The following is a 25323-nucleotide window of genomic DNA, read 5'->3' on the forward strand; positions in this document are numbered from 1 at the left end:
CGAATAGGTCGATCTGGGGAAACCCTCACCTCCGGAAGATGGAGTGGATGATATCTGGACTAATCGACCACTCGTGAGTTTGGAATGACCTGCTGAGGTGGTTTGCCAGAGTGTTCTGGATTCCTGGGAGAAACGACGCCATCAGATGTATCGAGTGGACTATGCAAAACTCCCACAGGCGAATGGCCTCCTGGCATTGGGGGGGGAGGGGGGGGAACGACTGGGCTCTCCCTTGCTTGTTGATGTAGAACATGGCCGTGGTGTTGTCTGTGAGGACTGCCACACAACGGCCATGTAGGAGACCGCCTGACACGCTAGGCGTACTGCCATCAGTTTTCAAACATTGATGTGCAGAGTTAGTTCGGATGCGGTCCAAAGGCCCTGCGTCTGGTGTTTCCTGAGGTGGGCGCCCCAACCCAGAGATGATGCGTCTGTGACAAGGTATAAGGAAGGTTGTGGGGAGTGAAATGGTACCCCTTCACACACCGACGTGTGGTTCAGCCACCAGCTGAGGGAGGTCAAGACCGATTCCGGAACAGTGACCACCATGTTCAGGTTGTCCTGACCTGGACGATACGCTGTTGATACCCAGGCCTGAAGCGGGCAGAGCCGAAGTCTGGCATGCATGGTTATGTAAGTGCACGACACCATGTGCCCCAGAAGGCCGAGGCATGTCCTCATCGTGGAAGTTGGGAAGCTTTGGAGGCTGCGGATGATGTTTGCCATAGCCTGAAAACGAGTGTCCGGCAGGAGAGCGCAGGCGAGTCTGGAATCTAAGACTGCCCTCATAAACTTTATTCTCTGGGTTGGTTCCAGAGTTGACTTTTCGCTGTTGAGTAGGATGCCCAGCTTGTGGAACGTGCCTAGGGTGAGCCGGACATGGGATTCCACTTCTTCCCTGGTGTGGCCCCGAATGAGCCAGTTGTCTAGATACGGAAACACCTGGATCCATTGTCGGCGAAGGTAGGCTGCCACGACGGCCATACATTTGGTGAACACTCTTGGAGCCATGGACAGCCCGAAGGGAAGGACAGCAAATTGGTAATGTTCGTGGTTCACCACAAAGTGAAGGAAGCGCCTGTGCGGAGGGTAAATCGTTATGTGAAAATACGCATCCTTCATGTCGAGGGCGGCGTACCAGTCTCCAGGATCCAGGGAAGGGATAATGGTCCCCAATGAGACCATGCGGAACTTCAACTTTACCATTAATTTGTTGAGTCCGCGCAGATCTAATATGGGTCGAAGTCCCCCTTTTGCCTTGGGGATTAGGAAATAGTGGGAGTAAAACCTCCTGCCCCTTAGCTCCGAAGGAACCTCCTTGATCGCTCCCATGGACAGGAGTGTAAAGACCTCCTGTATAAGGAGTTGCTCGCGAGAGGGGTCCCTGAAGAGGGACGGGGAGGGAGGGCGGAGAGAAAATTGGAGAGAATATCCCCTTTCCACCGTGCGAAGAACCCATTGGTCTGAAGTTATAAGGAACTACGCATGGTGGAAATGGGAGAGACGATCTCGAAATGGAGGGAAAGGATCCTGGGTGGTGACTAGTACGTCGTCCTCGGGCACACTTTCAAAAATTTTGCCTAGGCCCGGACGATGGGTTTAGGAGGGTCTTGATTCTGACCGGGTTGGTGGCCGGTGGATCTCTTTCTACCACCTCGTCCACATCTTCTGTAAAAGTCCTGCCTTGGACGAGGGGGAGGGTAGAACCTTTGAGGCTGTGGTCTAAAGGGCTTGCGCTGGGTAACCGGGACATGCATCCCCAGGGAGCACGATGGTCCTGGAGTCTTTTAGGCTCTGTAACCTAGAGTCCATTTTATCTGAGAACAGGCCCTGCCCATCAAATGGTAGATCCTGCACGGTCTGTTGCAGTTCTGGCGGTAAGCCAGACACCTGAAGCCAGGAGATGCGTCGCATAGCTATGCCTGACGCCTGGGTCCTAGCCGCAGGGTCCGCTACATCAAGAGAGGCCTGTAAGGAGGTTCTAGCCACTTTTTTGCCTTCTTCCACTAAAGCTCCAAACTCATCCCTGGGCTCTCGTGGAATCAACTCCTTAAATTTACCCATGGAGTTCCACAAGTTATAATCATAATGGCTCAAGAGTACCTGTTGGTTTGTGGCTCTGAGCTGAAGGCCCCCCCGCTGAGTAAATTTTTCATCCAAACAAATCGAAGTGCTTGGCGTCTTTAGATTTGGGCACTGCTGCCTGTTGACCATGCCGTTCCCTTGTGTTCACTGAGGACACCACCAGTGAACACAGCTAAGGGTGAGTATACAGGTAGTCATACTCCTTAGAGGGAACAAAGTATTTCCTCTCCACCCCTTTGGCCATAGGTGGGATAGAGGCAGGGGTTTGCCATATTGTCTTGGCGTTGGCCTGAATGGTGCGGATGATGGGCAACGCTACCCAGGATGGGGCGTCAGCTGAAAGGATGCTCACCACCGGGTCCTCCAACTCCACTATCTCCTCTGCTTGGAGGTCCATATTACATGCCACCCTACGTAAACGGTCTTGGTGAGCACATAGGTCTATCGGGGGGAGGGAGAAACCCGAGGTTGTTGTCCCTGCCACTGCCTCATCTGGAGAAGATGAGGAAGATGCTACAAGGGCTAATGGATCCTGTGGTGGATCCAATTGCGAGGGGTCCTGATGTCCAGAATCAGTTGTACCCGGGTCTGGGGCCTGCGTTGGGGTGGGTGCAGATGCCTCCATACCCCTCCGTGGGGGCGGGGGCAGCACAACTGATGGTAGCCCATTCAGAGCCCCGAGTACTGGAGGCCAAGCGGGAGGAACCCCTTGGGCTTGGTGGCATGTCCATAGGGTCCAGGAAGACCACTGTGCAGGCTCCCGGTCAGGGTCTTCGGCCTTGTCCTGCTAGTGACCCAGGCTGTCCGCTGCTTGGCCCGGTGCGGGATAGGCTGAGTGGGAGGTGCCGTACGACTGGGAAGTGTGTGAGGTGGAGCGCAAGGGCCAGGGCGGTGAGGAGCATGCCTGCGTTGACTCTGCTGGGAACGGTGCCGACCCACAGGAGAGCGGTACCGGGATCGAGAACAGTGCCGAAGGTCATGCCAGTACCAAGATCCCGACCTGGATTGAGATGAAGACCACCTGCAGGAGCTTATAATATATATTACACACACTCACTTATATAACAGTGCTAAATTATAGTCTTAAAAAATCTGAAACATCAGAAAATTCAGAAGTAAAGGTTCCACATTTGTTAGCTCAGCCATGTTGCATATGCAGGAAATGTAATAGTATACAGTTTATGTCGGACAAGAATACCCACCAAATACATTTCCCAGTCTCATTCACTGCATATCATTCAGCCCCTGCACTGAATGAGGTAGGTCATTCAGTACACAAATGCTCACTTTCTTCAGTGAAAGGAATTTCTTAGAAAGAAATTAGTAACTTGTAAACAGAAGCCATCTACTAAATAAAAATACAGAACTGTTACTAAATAGCACTGGATCACAACAGTACAATTTAGGAAGTCCCTGTGGAGGATGTCTCAATTTCACAGACAAGAAACAATTCCTGAAAATAGCTTATATGTAGAGTTCCACCAAAAAAGGCATAGTAATTTTCTCACCAACATAGTCTTCCCATTTCCTGGTGGGCCAAACAGCAATAATCCACGTGGAGGAGCTCTAAGTCCTGTAAATAACTGAGAGAGATACTGCATTAGAGTAAATGCCTTTGCAGGGTTACAAATATTGCAACTAAGCATGAGATTCTATTAAAAAATAATCAGTAGTTTTCTAGAATATAGCATTTTAGTTCCTTAAATACCAGAGTTCCCTATGGGTGGGTGACTTGGGCAACCACCCAGGGCGCTGTGGTCGGGGGGGGGGGGGGGGGGGGGGGAAGAGGGGCAACACCATGGTCACCCCTCCAACACACACACACACACACACACACAGCGCGCCAAGGCCCCTTTAACTCCTGAGTGCTAGACCTGGAACCAGGGAGGGGTAGGCCAGGGCTGGGGGCATCCTGGATGGGTGCTCCTGCCATGCACTGGACTCCAGCTGCTAGTCCTGGCCAGGATGGGGAGGGACGGGACTCTCTCTTCCCCTGCACAGGCTGCTTGTGAGGCCAGGCCACACCCACCTCAGGGAATCTCCCCTGACTGCAGGAAGCTCTGCGGCTGCTGGCTGGGAACCCAGCTCTGAAGGCAGTGCTGCTATCAGCAAGCAGTTCAGAAGTAAGGGTGGCAGTACCGGGACCCCCTAAAATAGCCTTGCAACCCTTTCCCGCCCCCCCCCCACCCTACATTTCCCTTCTAAAGTCAACAAAACATAGCACTAGACATCAGAAATCATAATGTTCAAAAACCAGTAGGAGAACACTTCAACCTCTCTGGCCACTCAGTAACAGATTTAAAGGTAGCAATTTTGCAACAGAAAAGCTTCAGAAACAGACTCCAACGAGAAACTGTTGAACTTGAATTAATATGCAAACTAGATACTATCAATTTAGGCTTAAATAGAGACTGGGAATGGCTGAGCCATTACACACACTGAATCTATTTCCCCATGTTAAGTATCCTCACATCTTCTTGTCAAACTGTCTTAAATGGGCTATCTTGATTATCACCACAAAAGTTTTTTTTCCTCCTGCTGATAGTAGCTCATCTTAATTAGCCTCTTAGAGTTGGTAGGGGAACTCCCACCTTTTCATGTTCTCTGTATGTGTGTATCTATCTAAAAAAATAATAGAAGTACTCGTAACAAATTTGAGCATAAGCTTTCGTGGGCTACAGCCCACTTCATCGGATGCATAGAATGGAACATATAGTGAGTAGATCTATCTACTCACTATATGTTCCATTCTCTAGCCCACGAAAGTTTATGCTCAAATAAATTTGTTAGGAGTACTTGTGGCACCTTAGAGACTGTTCTTTTTGCTGATACAAACTAACACGGCTGCTACTCTGAAATGTTCGTAACTCCGAACAAAATGTTATGGTTGTTCTTTCAAAAGTTTATAACGGAACATTGACTTAATACAGCTTTGAAACTTTACTATGCAGAAGAAAAATACTGCTTTTAACCATCTTAATTTAAATGAAACAAACGCAAAAAGAGTTTCCTTACCTTGTCAAATCTTTTTTTTTTTTTTTTTAAACTTTCCCTTTATTTTTTAAGTAGTTTATGTTTAACACAGTACTGTACTGTATTTGCTCTTTGTTGTCGTCTCTGCTGCTGCCTGATTGCATACTTCTGGTTCCAAACGAGGTGTGTGGTTCACCGTTCAGTCTGTAATTCTTGTATTCCTAACTGAGGTTTTAATGTACTTCATTCAAGTGCTGAGACTGGCCAGCCAACTAAGTATCCACCAGTAACGAACAGCAGCAGATGGAGGTGGCCCTCTTTTGAGACACTCTTCACTGCTACAAACCTGGCACTACACCACTGCTGCTTTGAATTTCTGGCATTGGTGTAGGCCTCTGCCTCCACCTCTCTCTGGGAGAGCCTAACAAACTCCTTACTGGGGCTATGACCTCAGCTCAAGCCTCACAGAAGACAGGACTGGCAGGCACAGAAAATATTAGGATGCTTCAATATGAACACAAAATGGAGGGAGATACAGTCTGTTAACAGCTAAGGTGACTGTGGCCTTAACCCCATTTTTCACTGATACCAGAACAAAATGTTTGATGGAGACATCTGAAAGTTTAGGGAAGCTGCAGCTACATGGCCAAAAGAGAGAGTTCTTGTCTCAGTTCTTGCTGGCTCCCATCATTAACAATTCACCTTTTAGAAGGACTGCAGATAATCTGTTCAATTTCTTATTAACATGCCAAAGAAAATCCTAAAGTCTATTCCAAGGCCTGCTAGCATGAAGAACCACCAATTAACCAACCTGGCCTTACTCTTACCCAATTCTTCACAAGATCTAATTTACCCTCCAAAGACACCTCTAGAAACTCATTTGTTTGAAATTGCTGCCTTTATAACAAAATGGCCTCAGATTGGAGCCTATCTTTTGAAAGACAAAATATGGGTGGGAGTAATGGAGAGTGCCAAACTGTAAATGCCTGGCTGACTCCTCAGCGAATACGGAACCTTACACTATCCCAATTCTGCTTTTTAGCCCAATGGCTGCTGCTAGAGAGGGAATGGCTTGAGCCCTCCTCTCCCTACAGCTCTTATAGTAAAGGTATGTCTTCAGTGCAGCGTTAACTCAGGAAATTGGCACTCAGGTTAGCCTGGCCCAGGTTTGAGCAGCTAAACTGCAATGCCATATCTGGAGTTGTTGTGTCTTCACTGGTACTAGACTTACTCAAGTGTGATGCCAAGACTTTTGGGAGCATACCCCATCATTGTTTGTGCTACAGTAAGCTCAACTGCTCTTTCACAGTGACATACTTGTAGAAAAACTTGTCTGTCCTTCTGGGCACAAAGGGGTAAACAACAGAACAACCAGCTCTCAAATGATTTATTCTGCATCCTCACAGCAAAACTGGTGAGTTACTATTCTGAGTAAAAGCAACACGCAAGCTCTAGTCTCTAACCTCAGTCAGGCCCACTAACCTGGATTTAAAGAACCAAACTTAAGTGAGAGGCTATTGTGTGTGAATAGGAGGGGATTGGGACTATGCCTAAATTAACTCTAGTGAAGACAGAGGATGTTGTAGCTGCAGCTTCATACCCAGGTTGGGTAAGGTAAGCAGAAGACCTAAGTTTTGAACCCCCATGTCCAAGTCATTTGAGGCTCTATGAAATTCTCCCCTCCATGCCCTCAAAATAGCCACAAGAATTAAAACACTGAACACACTCCACCTTTTCACCTCTGCCAGGGTATACAACCCCATTCACCCTTGAATACTATAGGGCACTGCTGGACTCCCCCAGGCCAGCTATCCACAAATCTGTACCATTTGGACTGATCCCCCTCCAGCTTAGATTTCTGTTTGTAGCTTTTGGGTTTTTTTTGCTGTCACAATGTTGAAGAAATTATTTAAAATGGATAACTTAATTATCTGTTACAACCTATTAATATGCTTTCCAAAAGCTATTAAATTCTTAGTCTTAGTTTGCTACATAATCTAGCACTTTGATACAAATAGGAATACAATCAAAATTGGAGAGGGGGAGGAGCTTTCTAACTCTACTTAATCTGCCAATTTAATGCCATCCTACAGCCTTAGAAAGTCTATTCCATCTCTGAAATGGTCCTCTGAACATACAATTCTTTCTCTACCATCCCTTTCCAAAGGAGTCTGTTTCACAAGAAATTTCAAACCATTTTTAATCCACATTATTTTTCTCTGCCTGGTCCCAGTCTTCAGTTAATCAGTAAAGAATATTCAGTTCTTTTGTCCTTCAAGTGTGATTAATCCATCATTTGCATTCTTAATTTGAGCTATTCATTGCTTTGATTTCCAACTGTGATTTTGGTTGAATTATGTATATTTCATCTGCAAAAATATGTGGCACCAATCTACCAAATGTATGGGCCAATTTTTTTTTTTTAAATGCTAGTCCTAATTTATACTCTAATGCATCAAGTCTGGCTTTAACAAGTGTGAATTCCTCCTTCAAAGATCAGAAACAATTCACTTAGTCTGTTCTCCTTTTCCATTACCTTTATATACTGACCTCCACTACCCACTGCAGCCTCTATTTCCTCTCAACTTTGATGACCACTCTGAATCATGTACCAGTATAGGAGACAGTGTTACCTACAACAAAACATTTTCACACACACTGAATTCAAGCTTTCCTAACTCTGTTCTTACAGCTCTTGTGCCCCTCCAGCTACCATTACAGCCTCATCTCCCTTATTTGCCTCTTCTCTCCACATTCCGCCCAATCACTCTTCAGCTCCTTCCTCTTGCTTTGCTTCCCACTCATGTCAGTGTTTTTTAACCATTTAATCCATCCACTATAAAACTACACCCCATCATACAGTATCAGATCAGTCAACTTTCCATTCCCCCCGCTCAGTGAACACAACTCTTGCAGCTATTCCTCCCCACACCAATCATTAGCATTCCATCTTTGCAGAGCAAATTTTATCTCATTAGTGGACCTCATACCCACTTATTTCATCTCACCTTGCCTCCCCATTCTAGTTTTCAATGTTACTTCTCTTAAACAGCTTTATACTTAGCAAAAATGACCCAATTCTGTTCACAGCCACCACTGGCAGGCAAACATACCCCCAACCCTTCCCCAGCACCCATTGTCAACTACAGCCCCGCTTCTAGTTTACCCCTCAGCAAAACAATGGAGAAAAACATTCATATCTTCAACCATTTCACTGTTCGCAGCATCTTTGATTTGTTTCTATCTGGCTTCTACCTGATCCATAGCAATGAAGTCCTCTTTAGGGTGATCAGTGAGTCCTGAATTCAAACCATGACTCCCTCATATTATTTATCCTCTAACTTCAATGCTGTATTTGATACGGTTGATGGCCTGATTCTCTTAGAATGCCTCAAGCCCCCATGCTGCACTGGTGTATCTGGCCACTGCTTGACTGTCACTGGTGTGTAGTCTGCCTTGGAAGCTAGACCACTTGTGTCCCACAAGATCCAACTCTTTGCACAGTTCAGATGTAACTACCACCAATTGTAATGATGTACAGTGCTTTTTAGTCTTTCATTAACACTTTCCTATTCATCCTGAACAGAATACTTTGTTCCAAAAAAATGCTATCAAGATATCAGTCATCTTACTTTGCAAGTAAAATACTCAATTGTGTATCTAGCTGATTCATCTTCATGCATCTTCACCTTTGCTCTTTCTTCGTAGAGATACTATCAGGCAGTTGAGGTCCAAAATTCATTTTTAAACCACATTTACTTTTACATTTATGAATGCTAACAATATTTTGCTTGAATTTAAACATTGCCCTGTAGTTTTCGCATCTCCAATATTGTAGTATCATGATGCTACAAGAGTAAGTTAAACCAGTGGTTCTCAATCAAGGGTATGCATACCCCTGGGGGTATCCAGAGGTCTTCCGGGGGTACATCAACTCATCTAGATATCTGTCTAGTTTTACGGCAGACTACATAAAAAGCACTAGAGAAGTTAGTACAAACTAAAATTTCATAGACACTGGCTTGTTTATACTGCTCTATATACACTGAAATGTAAGTACAATATTTATATTCCAATCAATGTATTTTATAATTATATGGTAAAATGAGAAAGTAAGCAATTTTTCAGTAATAGTGTGCTGTGACACTTCTAGTCTATTTTAGTTATCCAAGCTGAGTGAAATGCAAAAAATTCCAGCATAAGTGGCAAAAACTAGATCAGATTTAAATCAAAGTTTATATTTATAGAAGCTTGGATACCACCACTGATAGGCACCTGAGATTATTAGAACCAGTCATTTAAAATCTAAACTGCTAGCATACTTCTCGTAAAGCGTGTACAGATTAGTTATAAAACTTAAAATATACCAAACTGTGTATACTTAAATCGATCTTAATGCCAGCCTTGACTCCAAGCTTACCTATGCATGATTTCTTAAACACTAAACAAATCTAATTTCTATCTTTCCCAATATACAGACTGCATCTGCCCCAACTGATACAATACTGAACTGATCGCTTCACTCCTGGATAACTACATCTCCCTATAGCCTCCTAAGTCACTCGTATACATAAAACGGTCCGTTCAAAAAGCTTTCACAGTTTACCCGTGCATACAGTATTACTACACCACCGGGCTAAGATTTTCACTGACTCTTCATCAGTTCATGTCATGCCTTAAATTTACCTCTGATCTCATTTTCTCCTTCACTTACCTAATTCTGGCCTCCACCACTTATTACATCTGTACGCAGTTAGCCCTTTGCTATTGCCACATTGCATTAGTTCTGCAATAGCCTGCTCCCTCGCTAACTTCCTATCGTTTTTTCCAAACTACGACTATTTCTAGACTGGTGTTTATTATTACCAACTCTTTGTTCTTGCATTTTCAGGACATTTCATACCACTGCATTACCACTGGTTGTATAAACTGTGAAAGTGCTAGCACAGACAGCTACGGTGGTACTATTTATCACTCACCTCTCCTCACAGCACATTTAGACAGAGTCATAAAGCCTCTGAAGACCTGTGGAAGTGCTGTAAGAGATTCCACTGCATTAACTCTTCACCTCATTGTAGCATTTCATTAGAACTTCTCTATTGCAAAATGTGTATATACAGTTATATATAATTACTGGTGTCTGTACAACGACATCACTAACATATTTCTTGGATGCTGGAGGTAAGTGACAACAGGATAAAAATTACTCGATTGCTTACCTCAGGTCTAAGGGAGGGAAGGATAACAATTTCTTGCAGTGCTTGTTTAGCCAGCTCTTGCCCAGCGATATCGTCAAATTTGACAGCTGGTCCACTAACAAAGAAATGGAATATCAATTAGCCTAACAATGGGATACTTTTTTTTTTTTTAAAACCACACACTGCAGCTGACTGATTTCATGCATTTAACCATCTTTAAGGAACCAATTTGAAGCTAATTCATTCTACTGCGCATTTTGCTATCTGTAGGCACTTATTAATTCTTAAGACTAGTTAGCTCACTGTCAACATGAAAGTAAAATTTCAAAAGATAGTAGTTTTATCCAACTCAGGAAACTTACTAATGGGTTTTTATTCCTTCTCCAAGAAAAAATGTGACTAGTTTTTCATTCAAAATACAATCCCAAGAGAGTTACTTGACTTCTGAATACAAAGAAATTTGTGTGTCTGACTTACTTGTCAACAATTTCATTCAGAATTAGATTAGCAAGATTACTATCAACGTTTCTAAATATCTTCAAGTCTTTCTTTTTTCGAGCAGCAGTTGTAGGAGTAGAAGGCTTGTTTGTTCGGCTATTTTTTGAAGTAGTCTTAAGACAAGAGACAAAATCAGTTCACACTTCTCAAATACCGTTTTTAAAGGCACACGGTTAATAAAATTATTCATATATGTCACAATTTCAGTTGTAAAACTTAGCATATTAAAAGATGCCAGGCATTTTGATATAGGTGTCACGGGCCAGCCGAATGTATCCACTATGCTAAAGTATCTGAACTTGCAGCTGTAATTATTTTTTCTAAAATTAAAGTTAAATACTAATGTTTAGAAAATAGGGATTAGTAAATATTCTATATGGAGTCACTTTCCATAAGAATACGGACATTCTTCCCAGTGTGTATTCAAAAAAGACCATAATCAACCAATAGTTTGGAGAGTCCCAAACTTTTACTTAGCCAAGACCCACCCTTGTACTGCTTTGGCAATGGGTCCTCTTCCCTCATCCCCTCACACCATGCTAGCACACAAGTCACCATCAGATTTCTAATTCATTTTTCTGTCTCTTGTCCTTTTCTTCCTGTTCTCTAATCTTTGTTTTCCTTTCTAATTGTTTCATTGTGTCTTACTGGCATAGACCTTTTACTACTCTGTACTTCAAGTGAAGTCTATGTAATTGGCCTTCTTTAAGCATGATCACTAGGGCTAAGAAATGAGATATTTGTACATGCATGGTTTATGCGGAACAGGAAGAAAAAAGGAGGAGTCTAGGGCTCTTGAGTAAAATTATTTCCAGATATCTTTTAGCTCTAGTGGGTAATAAGTTTTAAAATACCATTTGAGTACAAAGAAACCCCTTTTAATTCAATTAAAAACATTCTTGGCTTAAAGATAAAGTATGATTTGGAGTTTGTGGGTTTTTTTTTTTTTTTTAAATTAGTTTTGGAATGAGACCAAGCCCAAAAAGTTTCAGACCAAAAATTTAGTTTTTAAAATATAAGCAACTGAACATGTGCGTTTAGTATTCTCATCCTAAACTGAAATATTGCTAATGTGAGGTTTGGCTACATTTAGTAAAACTAGAGCTTGGCATGGGTTTTGCGTTAAGTGCCCAACAACTGCTGGAGTTTTCATCTCTGGTATACCTTGTGTGTTGAAGTTGCAGGATTGGCTCCCTGTCTAGATACAGAGAAAGTTGATACCCCACTATAGCTAGGGGTTCTATGATGACCAGAAAGGCCTGTGGATCCAGGTTTTGCAACTGCAACAGTCTTTGAACGAGGAAGGGAGTTACTCGTGTGCGTTAATGGATCCTTCTTTTTTGGAACAGCTCCACATTCTACAAAGGAAAAAGGAAAGCCAATGTTGTCATGACAGCATATTAAACGCAGTATAGTGTTAATAAAACTGTTTATACATATCTCAATCTCAGTTATAAAATTTAGCATGTTAAAAAGTTAAAGTCTACCTGAAGTCAGAGTTATTCTAACTTGCTGACAAAGACCATTTCACTTTTTTTTTTTTTTAAAGTAGTAAAAGCCTAATCCTTTAGGATACCATAAAAACACTGTTGCTTTTTGCTTAAATTTAACCCTTAATTTTAAAAGGTTACTTTGAAATCTACGCTAGTTAGTTTGATAAACACTATTCCTCTTCCACTATCTCAAGGACTATTAAAGGGAGGATACTGATAAGGATTCAAACATTTCAGGAGTACAAAATTCCTGTAATAATCGAAAGTTGCCAAGTCTTAAATTGCCAGGTCCAAAGCTTCCCTCTCCCTAAGGAAAGTAATGCCCACAGCATTGTGCTTAAGAAGTTAACAGTAATTAGAAAACTACACTATATGTTGAATGTGCTTAGTAAATTAAGCACATTCAACATATAGTGTAGTTTTCTAATTCTATTATTTAGAAGGTCATATTTTCATTTCCCGCTAAAAATATTAAAGTAGTTGAGATTTATAAAAACTTCCAACCATAAACAAGTTGGAATCTCTGAAGGGCCAAGAGTGAAGAAATTCAGAGTTTAGTTTTCTCATACAATAAACATCCTTAAGGCAGCCTCCATGCCTACCATACACCTAATAGCGATACAGGTCCATCTTAAATTAGTGAATACAAATAATGCAATACATCTGATACTTGCTTGCTCTGGCTTTCCTCCATAAGTAAGTAAGAAGGTCTCAGTTTTGGTCACTGATACAGTCATCTACGGCCAGTACATACAGAGATGCTAAGAGGGGTATATGGCTTGTATCTGTAGGGTCAATAAAGTAAGTACACTGGGGTAGCCAGTCTGTACACGTATTGTACAGGGGGAAATGAGGTTCTCAGGCTCAGGATTGGTGGATGTTGGATGGCAAGATACAGCATCTATGATTCTGTAACAAGTAACTGGACTAGAGGAGGGTTGGATTTATGGTCAGTGCACAGCATTAGTTTCCACATCAGTATATACAGTGAAGGAAGGCAAAATTGGGTTTTGTAGCCTGTAATGGAAGTGCAGATGAGGCTACATGACACAGGATTACTAAAGAAAGACTGCTTGCTGTACAGGTAGAGAGGATAAGACATAAGAGTTGAGAAAGGTTGGTTGATGAACTTCAGCTACAAGTTTACCAATTTTCAAATATTTTTATTTGGTTTATTTTTAAACTTCAAGACTGTAATGTTTGGTTTAAACATACACATTTTCAACCTCAACAAGAAAGAATTTCCTGAAAGAAACTAAAAACGTCTGAAGTGTTTTTTAATTTCTTCCTAGAACATATTTGTTTTCTAGAGAAAGCACTTTCAGAATGTAAAAACATTGTATTTTCAAAAAGATATATAAAAATGTCAAGCAGGAATATTAGGTTTAATAGTGTCCATTATTCATCTTAAAAAAATTCAGTAGCTCTTCCAAAGTTATCACATTTATACATTCCTTATACAAATTTTATCTAGAAGTAAGCTCAAGTGAGGAACTTTGTGGCGCCTAGATGTTAGTGTGACAAACCTTACATGAACTATAGGTGTTGCCTAAACAGCCTTCCTGCACCAGAGATCCAACCTTTTACAAGTTACAGAAAGTCAGCAGTGGTTAGTGAAAATACAGCTAGGACACCTCACAAGAAACATCTAAGGACCTTGCTTTACCATAGTGGTTAGGCAAGTCTTTTGAACTGGAGATGTTTGGTCCGGGCATTTATAAGTTGGAGATGTGTTAAGCTTCCAAAAATGTTGGAACCAGAATTAAGTTGCTAAATGTGTGAACTATGGAAGGATATGCTTGCATAATTGGTAAGTTTCTTGAGCCAAAACTCTTTGGCTTAAAGGTTCACAAACTCTGTAGGCTATGGTTACAGTTATAAACTCGGAGCCTTAACTTTAAAAAGTATGAACTCCTGAATTGGCACTGAAGTCTGAGTATCCGTGAACTGATTATTTGTAGCAGGTTACTCCAAAGTTAGCGACCCAACATTCTAAAAAAAACACCACACAACACACACTATACACCTTTACCCCCATATAACACAAATTCGGATATAATGCGGTAAAGCAGTGCTCCGGGGGGACGGGGCTACGCAGTCCGGCGGATCAAAGCAAGTTTGATATAACACGGTTTCACCTATAACATGGTAAGATTTTTTGGCTCCCAAGGACAGCGTTATATCAGGGTAGAGGTGTACTATATTACAGTAAGGGAAAAAAACAAATCTGATTTGTTATTTAAGATAACTCATTTGAGGTAGATTAAAAAATAACCATTAGAAGACTTCTAAAAGTGAAGCCTATTTTCCTCTTTCACTCAAACACCTTACCCAATGACCAAACTTTCCAAACCTCTCACCAGCCAAAAGATCAGATTGTCACAATTTTAAGTAGAAATGGCAGATGAGGAGGATTGGGGCAGAGGGAATGGGGCATAAAATTGGAACCATCACTCAATCTACTTTTGTTTCCAGAAAACCACAAGCTCCTCAGGTTCACATTTTTTTATACAGAAACTTTCATTGCCACCATTCAGGACATTAAGAAGTCCAAAAGTAATTTTCTGCACCTATTAATTGCACATTTTTAACCCAGCATTAAAGGAGCTGTGACTAAGAAGAGCTGTGCAGTTGTAGCAGCCCAGGTTGCAGGATGCCAGGTATCTGCTTTAGTGGCTAGTCCATGCCACCAGTTTCACTCCTATTGTTATTCAATCTGACTTGATCAAAGTTGGCCTGCTGCGGACACGGCTCTGACTGCAGTGTAGATATTCCTGAAGTGTGAAAATATCACATTTTCAACACAAATTTGGGAGAAAGGGGTTGCCTAAAAATTCAAAGAGCATACAAAAAAAAGCAATTTGTTTAGATCTCATGATTTAAGCCAATTTCATTAATTTTTGATTCTTGGGGTTGGCAATACCGTGATATGCATCTTCTGCAGAACAGTACTTCAGTTTCTTGTGCTTACCTCTATAAAATATCACATCCTAAACAGATACATTTTGCTGTATACTTGTGAATATTCCTAAAAATCACAAGCAGTTTTTAAAAAAACTAATTAAGGCTGATTTTTGCTCTGTGGTCAAAAGTGATACTTTGCAACCCAAAAAGCTGCATGGATATACTATGTCACATCATCTTTTCAAGATGATAGACTTAAAGAAATCTCAACATCTAGAGTAGGGTTACCATATCTCATAAATAAAAAAAAAAAAAAAAAAAAAAAAAAGAGGACCCTCCACGGGCCCTGGCCCCGCCCATTTCCCCACCCCGAGCCCCGCCCCTTCCCCACCCTAACTCTGCCCCCTCCTCCCTTCCACTCCCAGCCAGGGGGAAAGGACTGCCCCAGTGCTACCGGCTTCAGGGTTTGCCGGGCAGCCCCCAGACCCTGCGCCCCCAGCCGGCGCTTCCCCAGTGCAGCTGGAGCCCGGGAGGGGAAGCGCTCGGGAGGGGAAGCGCCCAGCCGGGGGCGCAGGGTCTGGAGGCTGCCCAGCAAACCGTGAAGCCGGTAGCGCTCGGGCTTTGGGCAGCCCCTATGCCTCCGGAACCTGCATCCCCAGCCGGGCACTTCCCCTCCCGGGATCCGGCGGCGCAGGGTCCGGAGGCACGGGGGCTGCCCGAAGCCAGTAGCGCTCGGGCAGCCCGGCTCTTAAACAGAGCCGAAGAGGAGCAGAGCCTCCAGCCGCGGCGGCTCTGCGTAACTTACACTGTGTCAGTTACACAGAGCCGAAGAGGAGCAGAGCCACCGCGGCTGGAGACTCTGCTCCTCTTCGGCTCTGTTTAAGAGCCGGGCTGCCCGAGCGCTACCGGCTTCGGGCAGCCCCCGTGCCTCCGGACCCTGTGCCCCAGCCAGGCACTTCCCCTCCCGGGCTCCGGCGGCGCAGGGTCTGGAGGCACGGGGCTGCCCGAAGCTGGTAGCGCTCGGGCAGCCCGGCTCTTAAACAGAGCCGAAGAGTCGGGGAGGAGCAGAGCCGCCATTTTCCCGGACATGTTCGGCTTTTTGGCAATTCCCCCCGGACGGGGGTTTGACTGCCGAAAAGCCGGACATGTCCGGGAAAAAGAGGACGTATGGCAACCCTAATCTAGAGATGCCTTGGCAAGTTTGAATTGGTATATAAAGAACTAAGTTTTTATATCTAAATTTCAAGAATGAGACACCAGATAGCCTAGCTTCAATTTGGAACTTGAATTACATGTGTTCTATACTGGCCTGGTTAACCCAATTCAGTAATTATGCCAATGGTAAAGTCTCCTCTACTCTTTGTTTCTGTATATCTTGTGTTTTTGCTACTTGTCTGTTCCTCATACAGCCCTAACACTGAAAATTTAAGTTGTAACAATCAGGGTATAAAGGCCTCTTGCAGTCTAGGATATATATCCATCTAGCCCATCAACCCCCAGCCTGAATAAGCAGACAGCCAAATTCTGTCTGAGGATTGCCAAAGAAGCAGTTGCTTTCACCGCGATGAAATGGAGAACAAAGGTCCCAGATTCCAAACTACACTGTATGAGGAAGCAGTCTGAATAGGATATAAGCTTTTTACACACTCTGCCAATGAAACATGCAGTTGAATTACCAATCTTGACAATACTAAAAATTGGGGAACAAAAGTAGTATTGGATTAGGAAGACTGTTCCAATGTTCACTTTAAATGTGTTATTCTGCTTTCCTATTAAAAACAGTAATTCGCTCATTTCAAAAAAGAATAAACCAACTTTTGTGCTTTTGACGGTTAAGAGATAGTTCTTGGACAGCATGTTTCTGCTTGAAAAGTTTTTTACTAATGTCAAACCACAGGAAAAGGAGTTTTATTCAGATTTAAAATCAGTGAGTCAGCAATTCTAGTGCATCTCTGCTAACAAAATCATGACTATGCAATCTATTTCCATTTTAAAAGAGATTTTAAAAGATTGTTTACATTTACATTTTGATCCACCTATCACACTGGTATCTGGGCACCAAATACAAAACTATCAAATCATTCATAATTATTAGTCCCTTATTCACTTGGAAGAGCTTTCACTGAATAGTCAAGTTTATAATATTCCCATTCAGTAAATCCACGCTCAGATATTTCAGTAACGTCCATTCAAATTAAAAGAAATGTAGGAACTGCTTAATTCCCTGAACTTCTCTTTAAGTAAGTTAAAAATCTACTAAGACCTGGTCTAGATGCAAAAGTTTTGCCAGCATTGCTATGTCAGTGTGAATTCCCCCCCCCCACACACACCCCTGACTGAAGAAGCTATGCCAGCAAAAGCCCGAGTTTTGCCTATACTGCACCCCCGCTAAAAAAAACCCAAATAAATAAACAAACAAACAAACCAGAAAGTTTGTTTTTTTTTAAATCGCTTACTCTGTTTGGGGAACTAGTTTAAGCTATACCAGTAAAAGGTACGTCTCCAGTAGGTGGCTTGCCAATATATCTATCTGTATACCTATACTGACAAACATTTTCAAGTGTAAGCTAAAACCGAAACGCTGAATACCCAAACTAACACTGTATCAACATAGAGCTGTACAGTACTTTGTCCAATTGTTCTTGATGTTCACATTAAAGTGAATTTCAGCATAGTTTGAGATCCAGGAGTAAGGCAAAGTAAGTACATTAGGAGTACTGCAATATTCCAATTAATTGCTATTGAAGCATCTCTCACATAAGGATTAATATTAAAATAAAACTAGGAAGACTTGTTAAAGACTTGTGCCTGCCCTTGCTAGAAGTTACAAAGTCACCTCTACTGCCTCAATTTTTTATTACAAAGTGTATCTATCACTATGGAACAATTTGGGTAGGTTTGTTGGAATCTAGTCTAAAGACAACAACAACAGGTACATTAAGTAACATTCTCCAGAGAGATAAGTTTTGTCACAAGACTACTCACTTCTACATTCTAGAGAGCTCCACAGATGCATCTATAAATGACTAGCTCCACAAATAAGAGATGACATCAGTGTCACAATAGTAAAGAGTTTTATAAAAATTCAAGGGACCAAATTTTCAAAATGAAAAGTAGAGACATCCGAATATACATTGGGGGTATTTGGCCTGGGAGGTGAGGGTCAGAAAAGAGGTTCTGCCACAGAGTTTAAAGACTGACTCAATAATAATAATAATGCTTTCAAAGAAAAACCTTGATGATCCAGGCCTGCCAAAGAATAGTCATGAGAAATGCAGTCGGCTACTTAGACAGAAGAATGGGCCTTGGAAGGTGTTTGGCTTTGACCCATGTAATAGTGGCAACTGGAAAAAAAAGTCAAAGCACTTTTTAATTAACATTACACTTATCTTCTTGTTGTAATTGAAGGGTACGTGCAGGAAGGATGTTGGCAGGATGATTAACTGACTAACGCAGAACTAAAGACAGCATGTTTACAAAGAATGCAAGACAAGACTGTAAGCACTTTATCCTTACCAACAGAACTTGAAAAATTTACCAGACATCTAGACAGACAGATGCAAAGACAAGGGTGGCATCCCCTGCAGCAAGGTCAAGAAGCAACAACCTAATGAAAAGCCCAGATACCAGGAAAAAGCAGCACGTTTGGATACCTCTCTCTCAGTCTCATTCTATAACCTGTTTGGGAATTCTGTATTTCAGATCAACCTGTGAGTAGTAGAGGCCTGATAAATTTGAAGCTTCCCTCTTGCTATAGAGCAGGGGTCGGCAACGTTCGGCACGCGGCTCGCCAGGGTAAGCACCCTGGCGGGCCGGGCCAGTTTTATTTACCCGCTGACGCGTCAGATTCAGCCAGTCGCGGCCCCCACTGGCCACGGTTCGCCGTCCCGGGCCAATGGGGGCGGCGAGAAGCGGCGCGGGCGAGCGATGTGCTGGCCGCGGCTTCTCGCTGCCCCCATTGGCCCGGGACGGCGAACCGTGGCCAGTGGGGGCCGCGATTGGCTGAACCTGCCGCGTCAGCAGGTAAATAAAACTGGCGCGGCCCACCAGGGTGCTTACCCTGGCGAGCCGCGTGCTGAACGTTGCCGACCCCTGCTGTAGAGGGAGAAGTAACTAACTATCTTTGTCCCTTCCTACAGCCTCCTAGCGGCTGCCAGGAGTTGGAGGGGCCGGAGAGGAAGAAGAGAAAATGTCTCCATTACTTTACCCTACCTACCCTAGCCTGTTAGTCCAGGTCTTGTTACCTGGAGAGGCATTCCATTATCTACCTCTGCCATTGCTCATAGATAATGGAGCAAGTAATTAAGGAAATCATCTGCAAACACTTGGAAGGTGGTAAGGTGATAGGGAACAGCCAGCATGGATTTGTGAAGAACAAATCATGTCAAACCAATCTGATAGCTTTCTTTGATAGGATAACGAGCCTTGTGGATAAGGGTGAAGCGGTGGATGTGGTATACCTAGACTTTAGTAAGGCATTTGATACGGTCTCGCATGATATTCTTATCGATAAACTAGGCAAATACAATTTAGATGGGGCTACTATAAGGTGGGTGCATAACTGGCTGGATAACCGTACTCAGAGAGTTGTTGTTAATGGTTCCCAATCCTGCTGGAAAGGCGTAACGAGTGGGGTACCGCAGGGGTCTGTTTTGGGACCGGCTCTGTTCAATATCTTCATCAACGACTTAGATATTGGCATAGAAAGTACGCTTATTAAGTTTGCGGATGATACCAAACTGGGAGGGATTGCAACTACTTTGGAGGACAGGGTCATAATTCAAAATGATCTGGACAAATTGGAGAAATGGTCTGAGTTAAACAGGATGAAGTTTAACAAAGACAAATGCAAAGTGCTCCACTTAGGAAGGAAAAATCAATTTCACACATACAGAATGGGAAAAGACTGTCTAGGAAGGAGTACGGCAGAAAGGGATCTAGGGGTTATAGTGGACCACAAGCTAAATATGACTCAACAGTGTGATGCTGTTGCAAAAAAAAGCAAACATGATTCTGGGATGTATTAACAGGTGTGTTGTGAGCAAGACACGAGAAGTCATTCTTCCGCTCTACTCTGCTCTGGTTAGGCCTCAGCTGGAGTATTGTGTCCAGTTCTGGGCGCCGCATTTTAAAAAAGATGTGGAGAAATTGGAAAGGGTCCAAAGAAGAGCAACAAGAATGATTAAAGGTCTTGAGAACATGACCTATGAAGGAAGGCTGAAAGAATTGGGTTTGTTTAGTTTGGAAAAGAGAAGACTGAGAGGGGATATGATAGCAGTTTTCAGGTATCTAAAAGGGTGTCATAAGGAGGAGGGAGAGAACTTGTTCACCTTAGCCTCTAAGGATAGAACCAGAAACAATGGGTTTAAACTGCAGCAAGGGAAGTCTAGGTTGGACATTAGGAAAAAGTTCCTAACTGTCAGGGTGGTTAAACACTGGAACAAATTGCCTAGGGAGGTTGTGGAATCTCCGTCTCTGGAGATATTTAAGAGTAGGTTAGATAAATGTCTATCAGGGATGGTCTAGACAGTATTTGGTCCTGCCATGCGGGCAGGGGACTGGACTTGATGACCTCTCGAGGTCCCTTCCAGTCCTATAATCTATGAATCTATGAATCTATACAATGTTCTGAAACACAGAAGAGAGAGTGACTCAGTTACTCTTCACTACTTCAGGAATTTCTTTACAAAAGACTCTGAAGAAGTGGGGAGTGTGAATCTATATGAATAATCCACTGATCCCGAAATTTGGCAGTGTAACTTTCCCCTTGACAGTGATTTTTCTTTAAGTGTAAGTATCCAGCATACTTACATAATTTACCAGTTCAAATCTGTAGCAAAACATATCTCTGTTTTCAGCAGCCTTGGGTGGAAAAATATCCATGGATTTTAATTAAACCTTGTTGTTCACAGTATGAAAGTTATCTGAGTAGCTGGTGAACGTGAGAGAGATGTATATAACAGAAATAAGAGAAAGGAAGATCCAGTGGCTGGGGTACTATCCCAGGACTGGGGTGACCTGGGTTCAAGATCCTGTTCCACCACAGACTTCTTATGTGCCACCTTAGGTGAGTCGCATTCTCTGTGGCTCAGTTCCCATTTGTAAAATGGAGATATAGTACTTCCCTACCTCACAGGGATGTTGAGAGGATAACTACATTGAAGGTTGGGAGGCAATACTAGAGCAATGGAGATCATGTAAGTAGCTTAGATAATAGTTTCTGAAACTCAAAAAATGGAACAAACATTTATTCTAATAAGGCATTTTAATAGAAATGAAGAGTTTTTAGACTGTGGAACTGTTATTTTTCTTCATACAGCAGTGGTTCTCAAACTTTTGTACTGGTGACCCCTTTCACATAGCAAGCCTCTGAGTGCGACTCCCCACACACATAAATTAAACACTTTTTTGTATATTTAACACCATTATAATTGCGGCAGGCAAAGCGGAGTTTGGGGTGAAGGCTGACAGCTTACATGGGGGGCGGGGGGGGGGGGTTGCAACAACCTCACGACTCCAAGGGGTCCCAACCCCCAGTTTGAGAACCTGTCATACAGGCTTTAAGCCCAATGTGGGAAACCAGTGCAATTCTGCTGTCCTGCACAACTTTTAATTTATGGTAGTACCTATGATGAGAGAAAAATGTACTTGTTTTTAAAATAAGATCACCTTATTGCAGAAGAAGCAGACTCCTGTTTCGACTCCTGCCTTAAAGGACAGGAGATAATTTGTACTTATGTGGGGAACTTTTGAAAAGAAGCGAGTGCTAGAACTATTCCTTGCCAAAATTAAAGACTGCCTAGTTATTAAACCTTTTCCTGGGCTATTCACATTTGAAAACTAGTGTAGAGAACTGAGCAAAAAACCAAAAGTGGAGAACATGAAAGAGAAAGCAGCCTATGTTTTTTCAAAAGTTGGGTAGGGTGTATATATTTAAACTTGGAGTCATCTGGATGCAGACAACCAAAGTTTTATTAGGCCATTTCATACTATCAGCTTTTAAGCTTGATTTAGTTATGAAGTTTTGCTTAAATGTCAAAATAAAAATGCAGACTTTTAAAAAAACCCATCGTCATTCCAAACAAAACCAAAAACTAATCTAACAGAAAAATTCCAGAAGACAATGTATTTGTTCAGACACAAAATAATTAAAACATATGTAATTAGTTTAATTGTTTCCTTGTTTGTTTTTATGTCTAATGTTGCAAAAAGGCCAGTGGGTTTTTTTTTTTTTTTTTAAATCAATTGACTAGATTTCAAGTTGACAGTCACTTTAAGGACTGATTGCATACTAGTCTAAGATTGCTGTGCTCGGAGTTCTGTAGCTGAGTTTTGTTAATTGCATTGGTATTTAACCTTATTTTACTTAACATGATTAGTCTACACTGCATGTGTATGAGTAAATTGGGCTTATAGTTCTGATTACATCATATTGTTGGCTTTAAACATCCTTCTAATTCTTAACAGTTTATGAAATTCAGGAGACTTTTTGCTTCATGTGTGTAGCACTTGAACTGGAAATACACTTTTTGTGATAATTTAGTATTCTTGGTACCTTACCTTCACTTGGGAGAAAAGAGGAAAAAACCTTCTCTAACTGAAAACCTATGCATCCGAAGAAGTGGGCTGTAGCCCACGAAATCTTATGCTCAAATAAATTTGTTAGTCTCCAAGGTGCCACAAGTACTCCTGTTCTTTTTGAAAACCTATAGTTAAAAATGGCAAGTGTTGCTGTGGTTTTTTTTTTTTACTTTAAAGAGCAGAAAATATAAAATCTATTACAAGCACAAACTGACATTTAGTTAAAGCAACCTAATGTGAGTTTAGATCAATACCTGTCCTATATTAAAAACAAAACAACAAAAATCAAATAAAGGCTTTTTCCAAGAACATCTTATGCTGACTATCACTACAGTACAATAAATTACTTCTAATAGGAAATGCCAGAAATCAAGAGCTAACATTTAAACTTTAAAGTATGATCATGTTAACCTCCTTTAAATACATAGCCACAAGGAAAGTGTTTTTGGAAGCCTGTCTTTTGGGCTTGTCTACACCAATATTTAGTTTATGGCAAACTGGTGTGTGACTCTACCCTGCACTAGCCTGCTGTGGACTAACTGTCTGCGTGGATCCTGCTGACGTGCATGAACAGTTCATTAATGCACTTTGATCTAGTCCTCTTTGAAACGGAACTAGATCAAAGTACATTAAGGTAAACTCTTTTGGATCCTAACTTTTTGAAAACCCTGAAAAGGAGCAACAAAGAAGGAGAGCTGTTTTGAGAGACAACCAAGTACTGCAATGTAACAAACAGCATTAACAAAGAGCCTTATGAGGATGGAATGTATTTCTACAAAACCTTTAAAACAGAAACATACAAATTTTAACAAATTAATGTGGGGCCAGGAAATTCAGCATATTTTCCTTGCAACATACCAGAAACTGACAGACATCCCAGACATCCCCTGATTAATTCAGTGCTGGTGAAACCAAACCCACCTGACTGGAGATGTCCATTGCGGCATGCCAGGTTAGTACTGTCTTTATAGACCTCCATTTGCGGCTTGGGAATTTGCAAAACTGCCTGCAGCTTCTCTATGCAACAAACAGAGGGGGAAAAAGGACAAAATAAACAAATACAAAACAAAAAATGAACCAATGAAATTTATGTACGCTGATCACATAGAAATGACAACGTCAGCTTCCATATACTTGATGTAAAGGTCAAAGATAAAAGGGATATTTCTATTTATGCTAACTACTTTATGAACCTAAAAAAACAAAAATCTGTGTATATGAAGTACAAATCTACGAAAGCAGTTTTAAACTGGCAGTCAATCGTTGAATTAGTTAAAAGTAACCATTAAAAAAAAAAAATCACTAAGAGGATTTTTTTCCAAAGGCACTGCACAGGATTTATAATCTTGACTCCATCTGACATAAAGTGGGATTTGTATGACAATCCCGTTCCTGGAAGTCTTCCATTAGGAGCTTGGGCTGACCATTTGCAAGTACTCTTTCACCTAAGAAGTGGTTCACCAAAACAGGTATGTAAGCTAGTCCACATTTTACACTTAATGAGTCTGTAATAAACAAAACTTGTTTGACAGTTTCTAGTACTCAAATGAGGTAGGTGACTTCAGGATTTCAAAACGTGAATTGAAGTTTGTAGAGTTCTCACTTCTTAGGCAGCTGCATGTAATTTTTTAAAAATTCTGTAAAATACCCTTGTTTCTGATCAAGTCAAAAGTTTAATTTCTGTAACATCTGAATGGGTTTCATGAAAATAATTTAAGATTAAGGGGAAGAAACTTTGCCACAAAAAAATGTGCACAACATAACTAAGCTATTAGCAGTGAACAAATAAAACAAATAAGTCAATATATATATATATATTTTGACAGGAGCCTTCCCTCAACCCCACAAGTTTATATATATTCTTGATAATGCGTCACTTTAAGTCACTCCATGGTTCCCCTTACTTCACTACAATAGATACAAACTTTTGGTCCTAGCTGTTAAGGCCCTTCACAACTTTGCCCCTCCCTATTTATCTACTTTCCCAGTTCTCCTACTCTGCTGATATTGCCAGTCCCAATCACCCATGTTAGCTTTCCCCAGAAATACATTTGTGCTCAGTTACCATGGTGATGGGCAAATTATTAAAACCCAAATAAAATAGAAAAAGTATAATTTGACTCTATCTTTATACATGCAACACCTTCCCTGAACCAATCTGAAAAGCCACTAACCTTCATGTCTAAATAAAAAAAAGCCACCCCATCACAATGGCTAAAAGAAACCGTCGACGACAGTTAGGTGTAGTGCCAGAAGGGACTGGTAATTTTTAAACTTATTTCACCTATATAAATAATTCGTATTACCGTTTCCAACTCCTTCCAGTTGTTTGCTACCCACTTGTTCCATTTTGCCTGAAGTCCTGTCTATGATGGGAAAAAGCCGTGTGTCCGAACACACAATTAGAACTTTAGACACAACTTTTCCCTTTGTATGGACATGGGCATTCATTCTTAAAAGACATATTACTGACAGGGGATCCACTAATTTAAAATAAGTGAATGTATATATATTATCTATGTGTACACAGTATATACACATGGTCTGTAAGATTCCTCATTTAACACTCCATAATAGGATATAGCTCCCCT

General features: G+C 41.8%; 1 protein-coding gene across 5 annotated transcripts in view; it reads right to left on the minus strand.

Moving 5' to 3' along the window:
• Nucleotides 1-25323, minus strand: part of SPAST (spastin) — a 63908-nt gene that overhangs the window by 25203 nt on the left and 13382 nt on the right. For 3 of the 5 annotated variants that reach the window (XM_054022053.1, XM_054022052.1, XM_054022054.1), the window contains exons 4-7: nucleotides 11919-12112; nucleotides 10734-10867; nucleotides 10278-10371; nucleotides 3594-3668 (exon numbers count right to left, since the gene is read on the minus strand). In XM_054022053.1, the coding sequence (XP_053878028.1) occupies nucleotides 3594-3668; nucleotides 10278-10371; nucleotides 10734-10867; nucleotides 11919-12112 (497 nt within the window). Of the gene's footprint in view, nucleotides 1-3593; nucleotides 3669-10277; nucleotides 10372-10733; nucleotides 10868-11918; nucleotides 12113-23653; nucleotides 23750-25323 lie in introns of all 5 variants that reach the window. The other 2 variants (XM_054022051.1, XM_054022050.1) reach the window with 1 other exon arrangement.

The sequence above is a fragment of the Malaclemys terrapin genome, chromosome 3 (assembly GCF_027887155.1).
Source record: "Malaclemys terrapin pileata isolate rMalTer1 chromosome 3, rMalTer1.hap1, whole genome shotgun sequence".
Lineage (NCBI taxonomy): Eukaryota > Metazoa > Chordata > Testudines > Emydidae > Malaclemys > Malaclemys terrapin.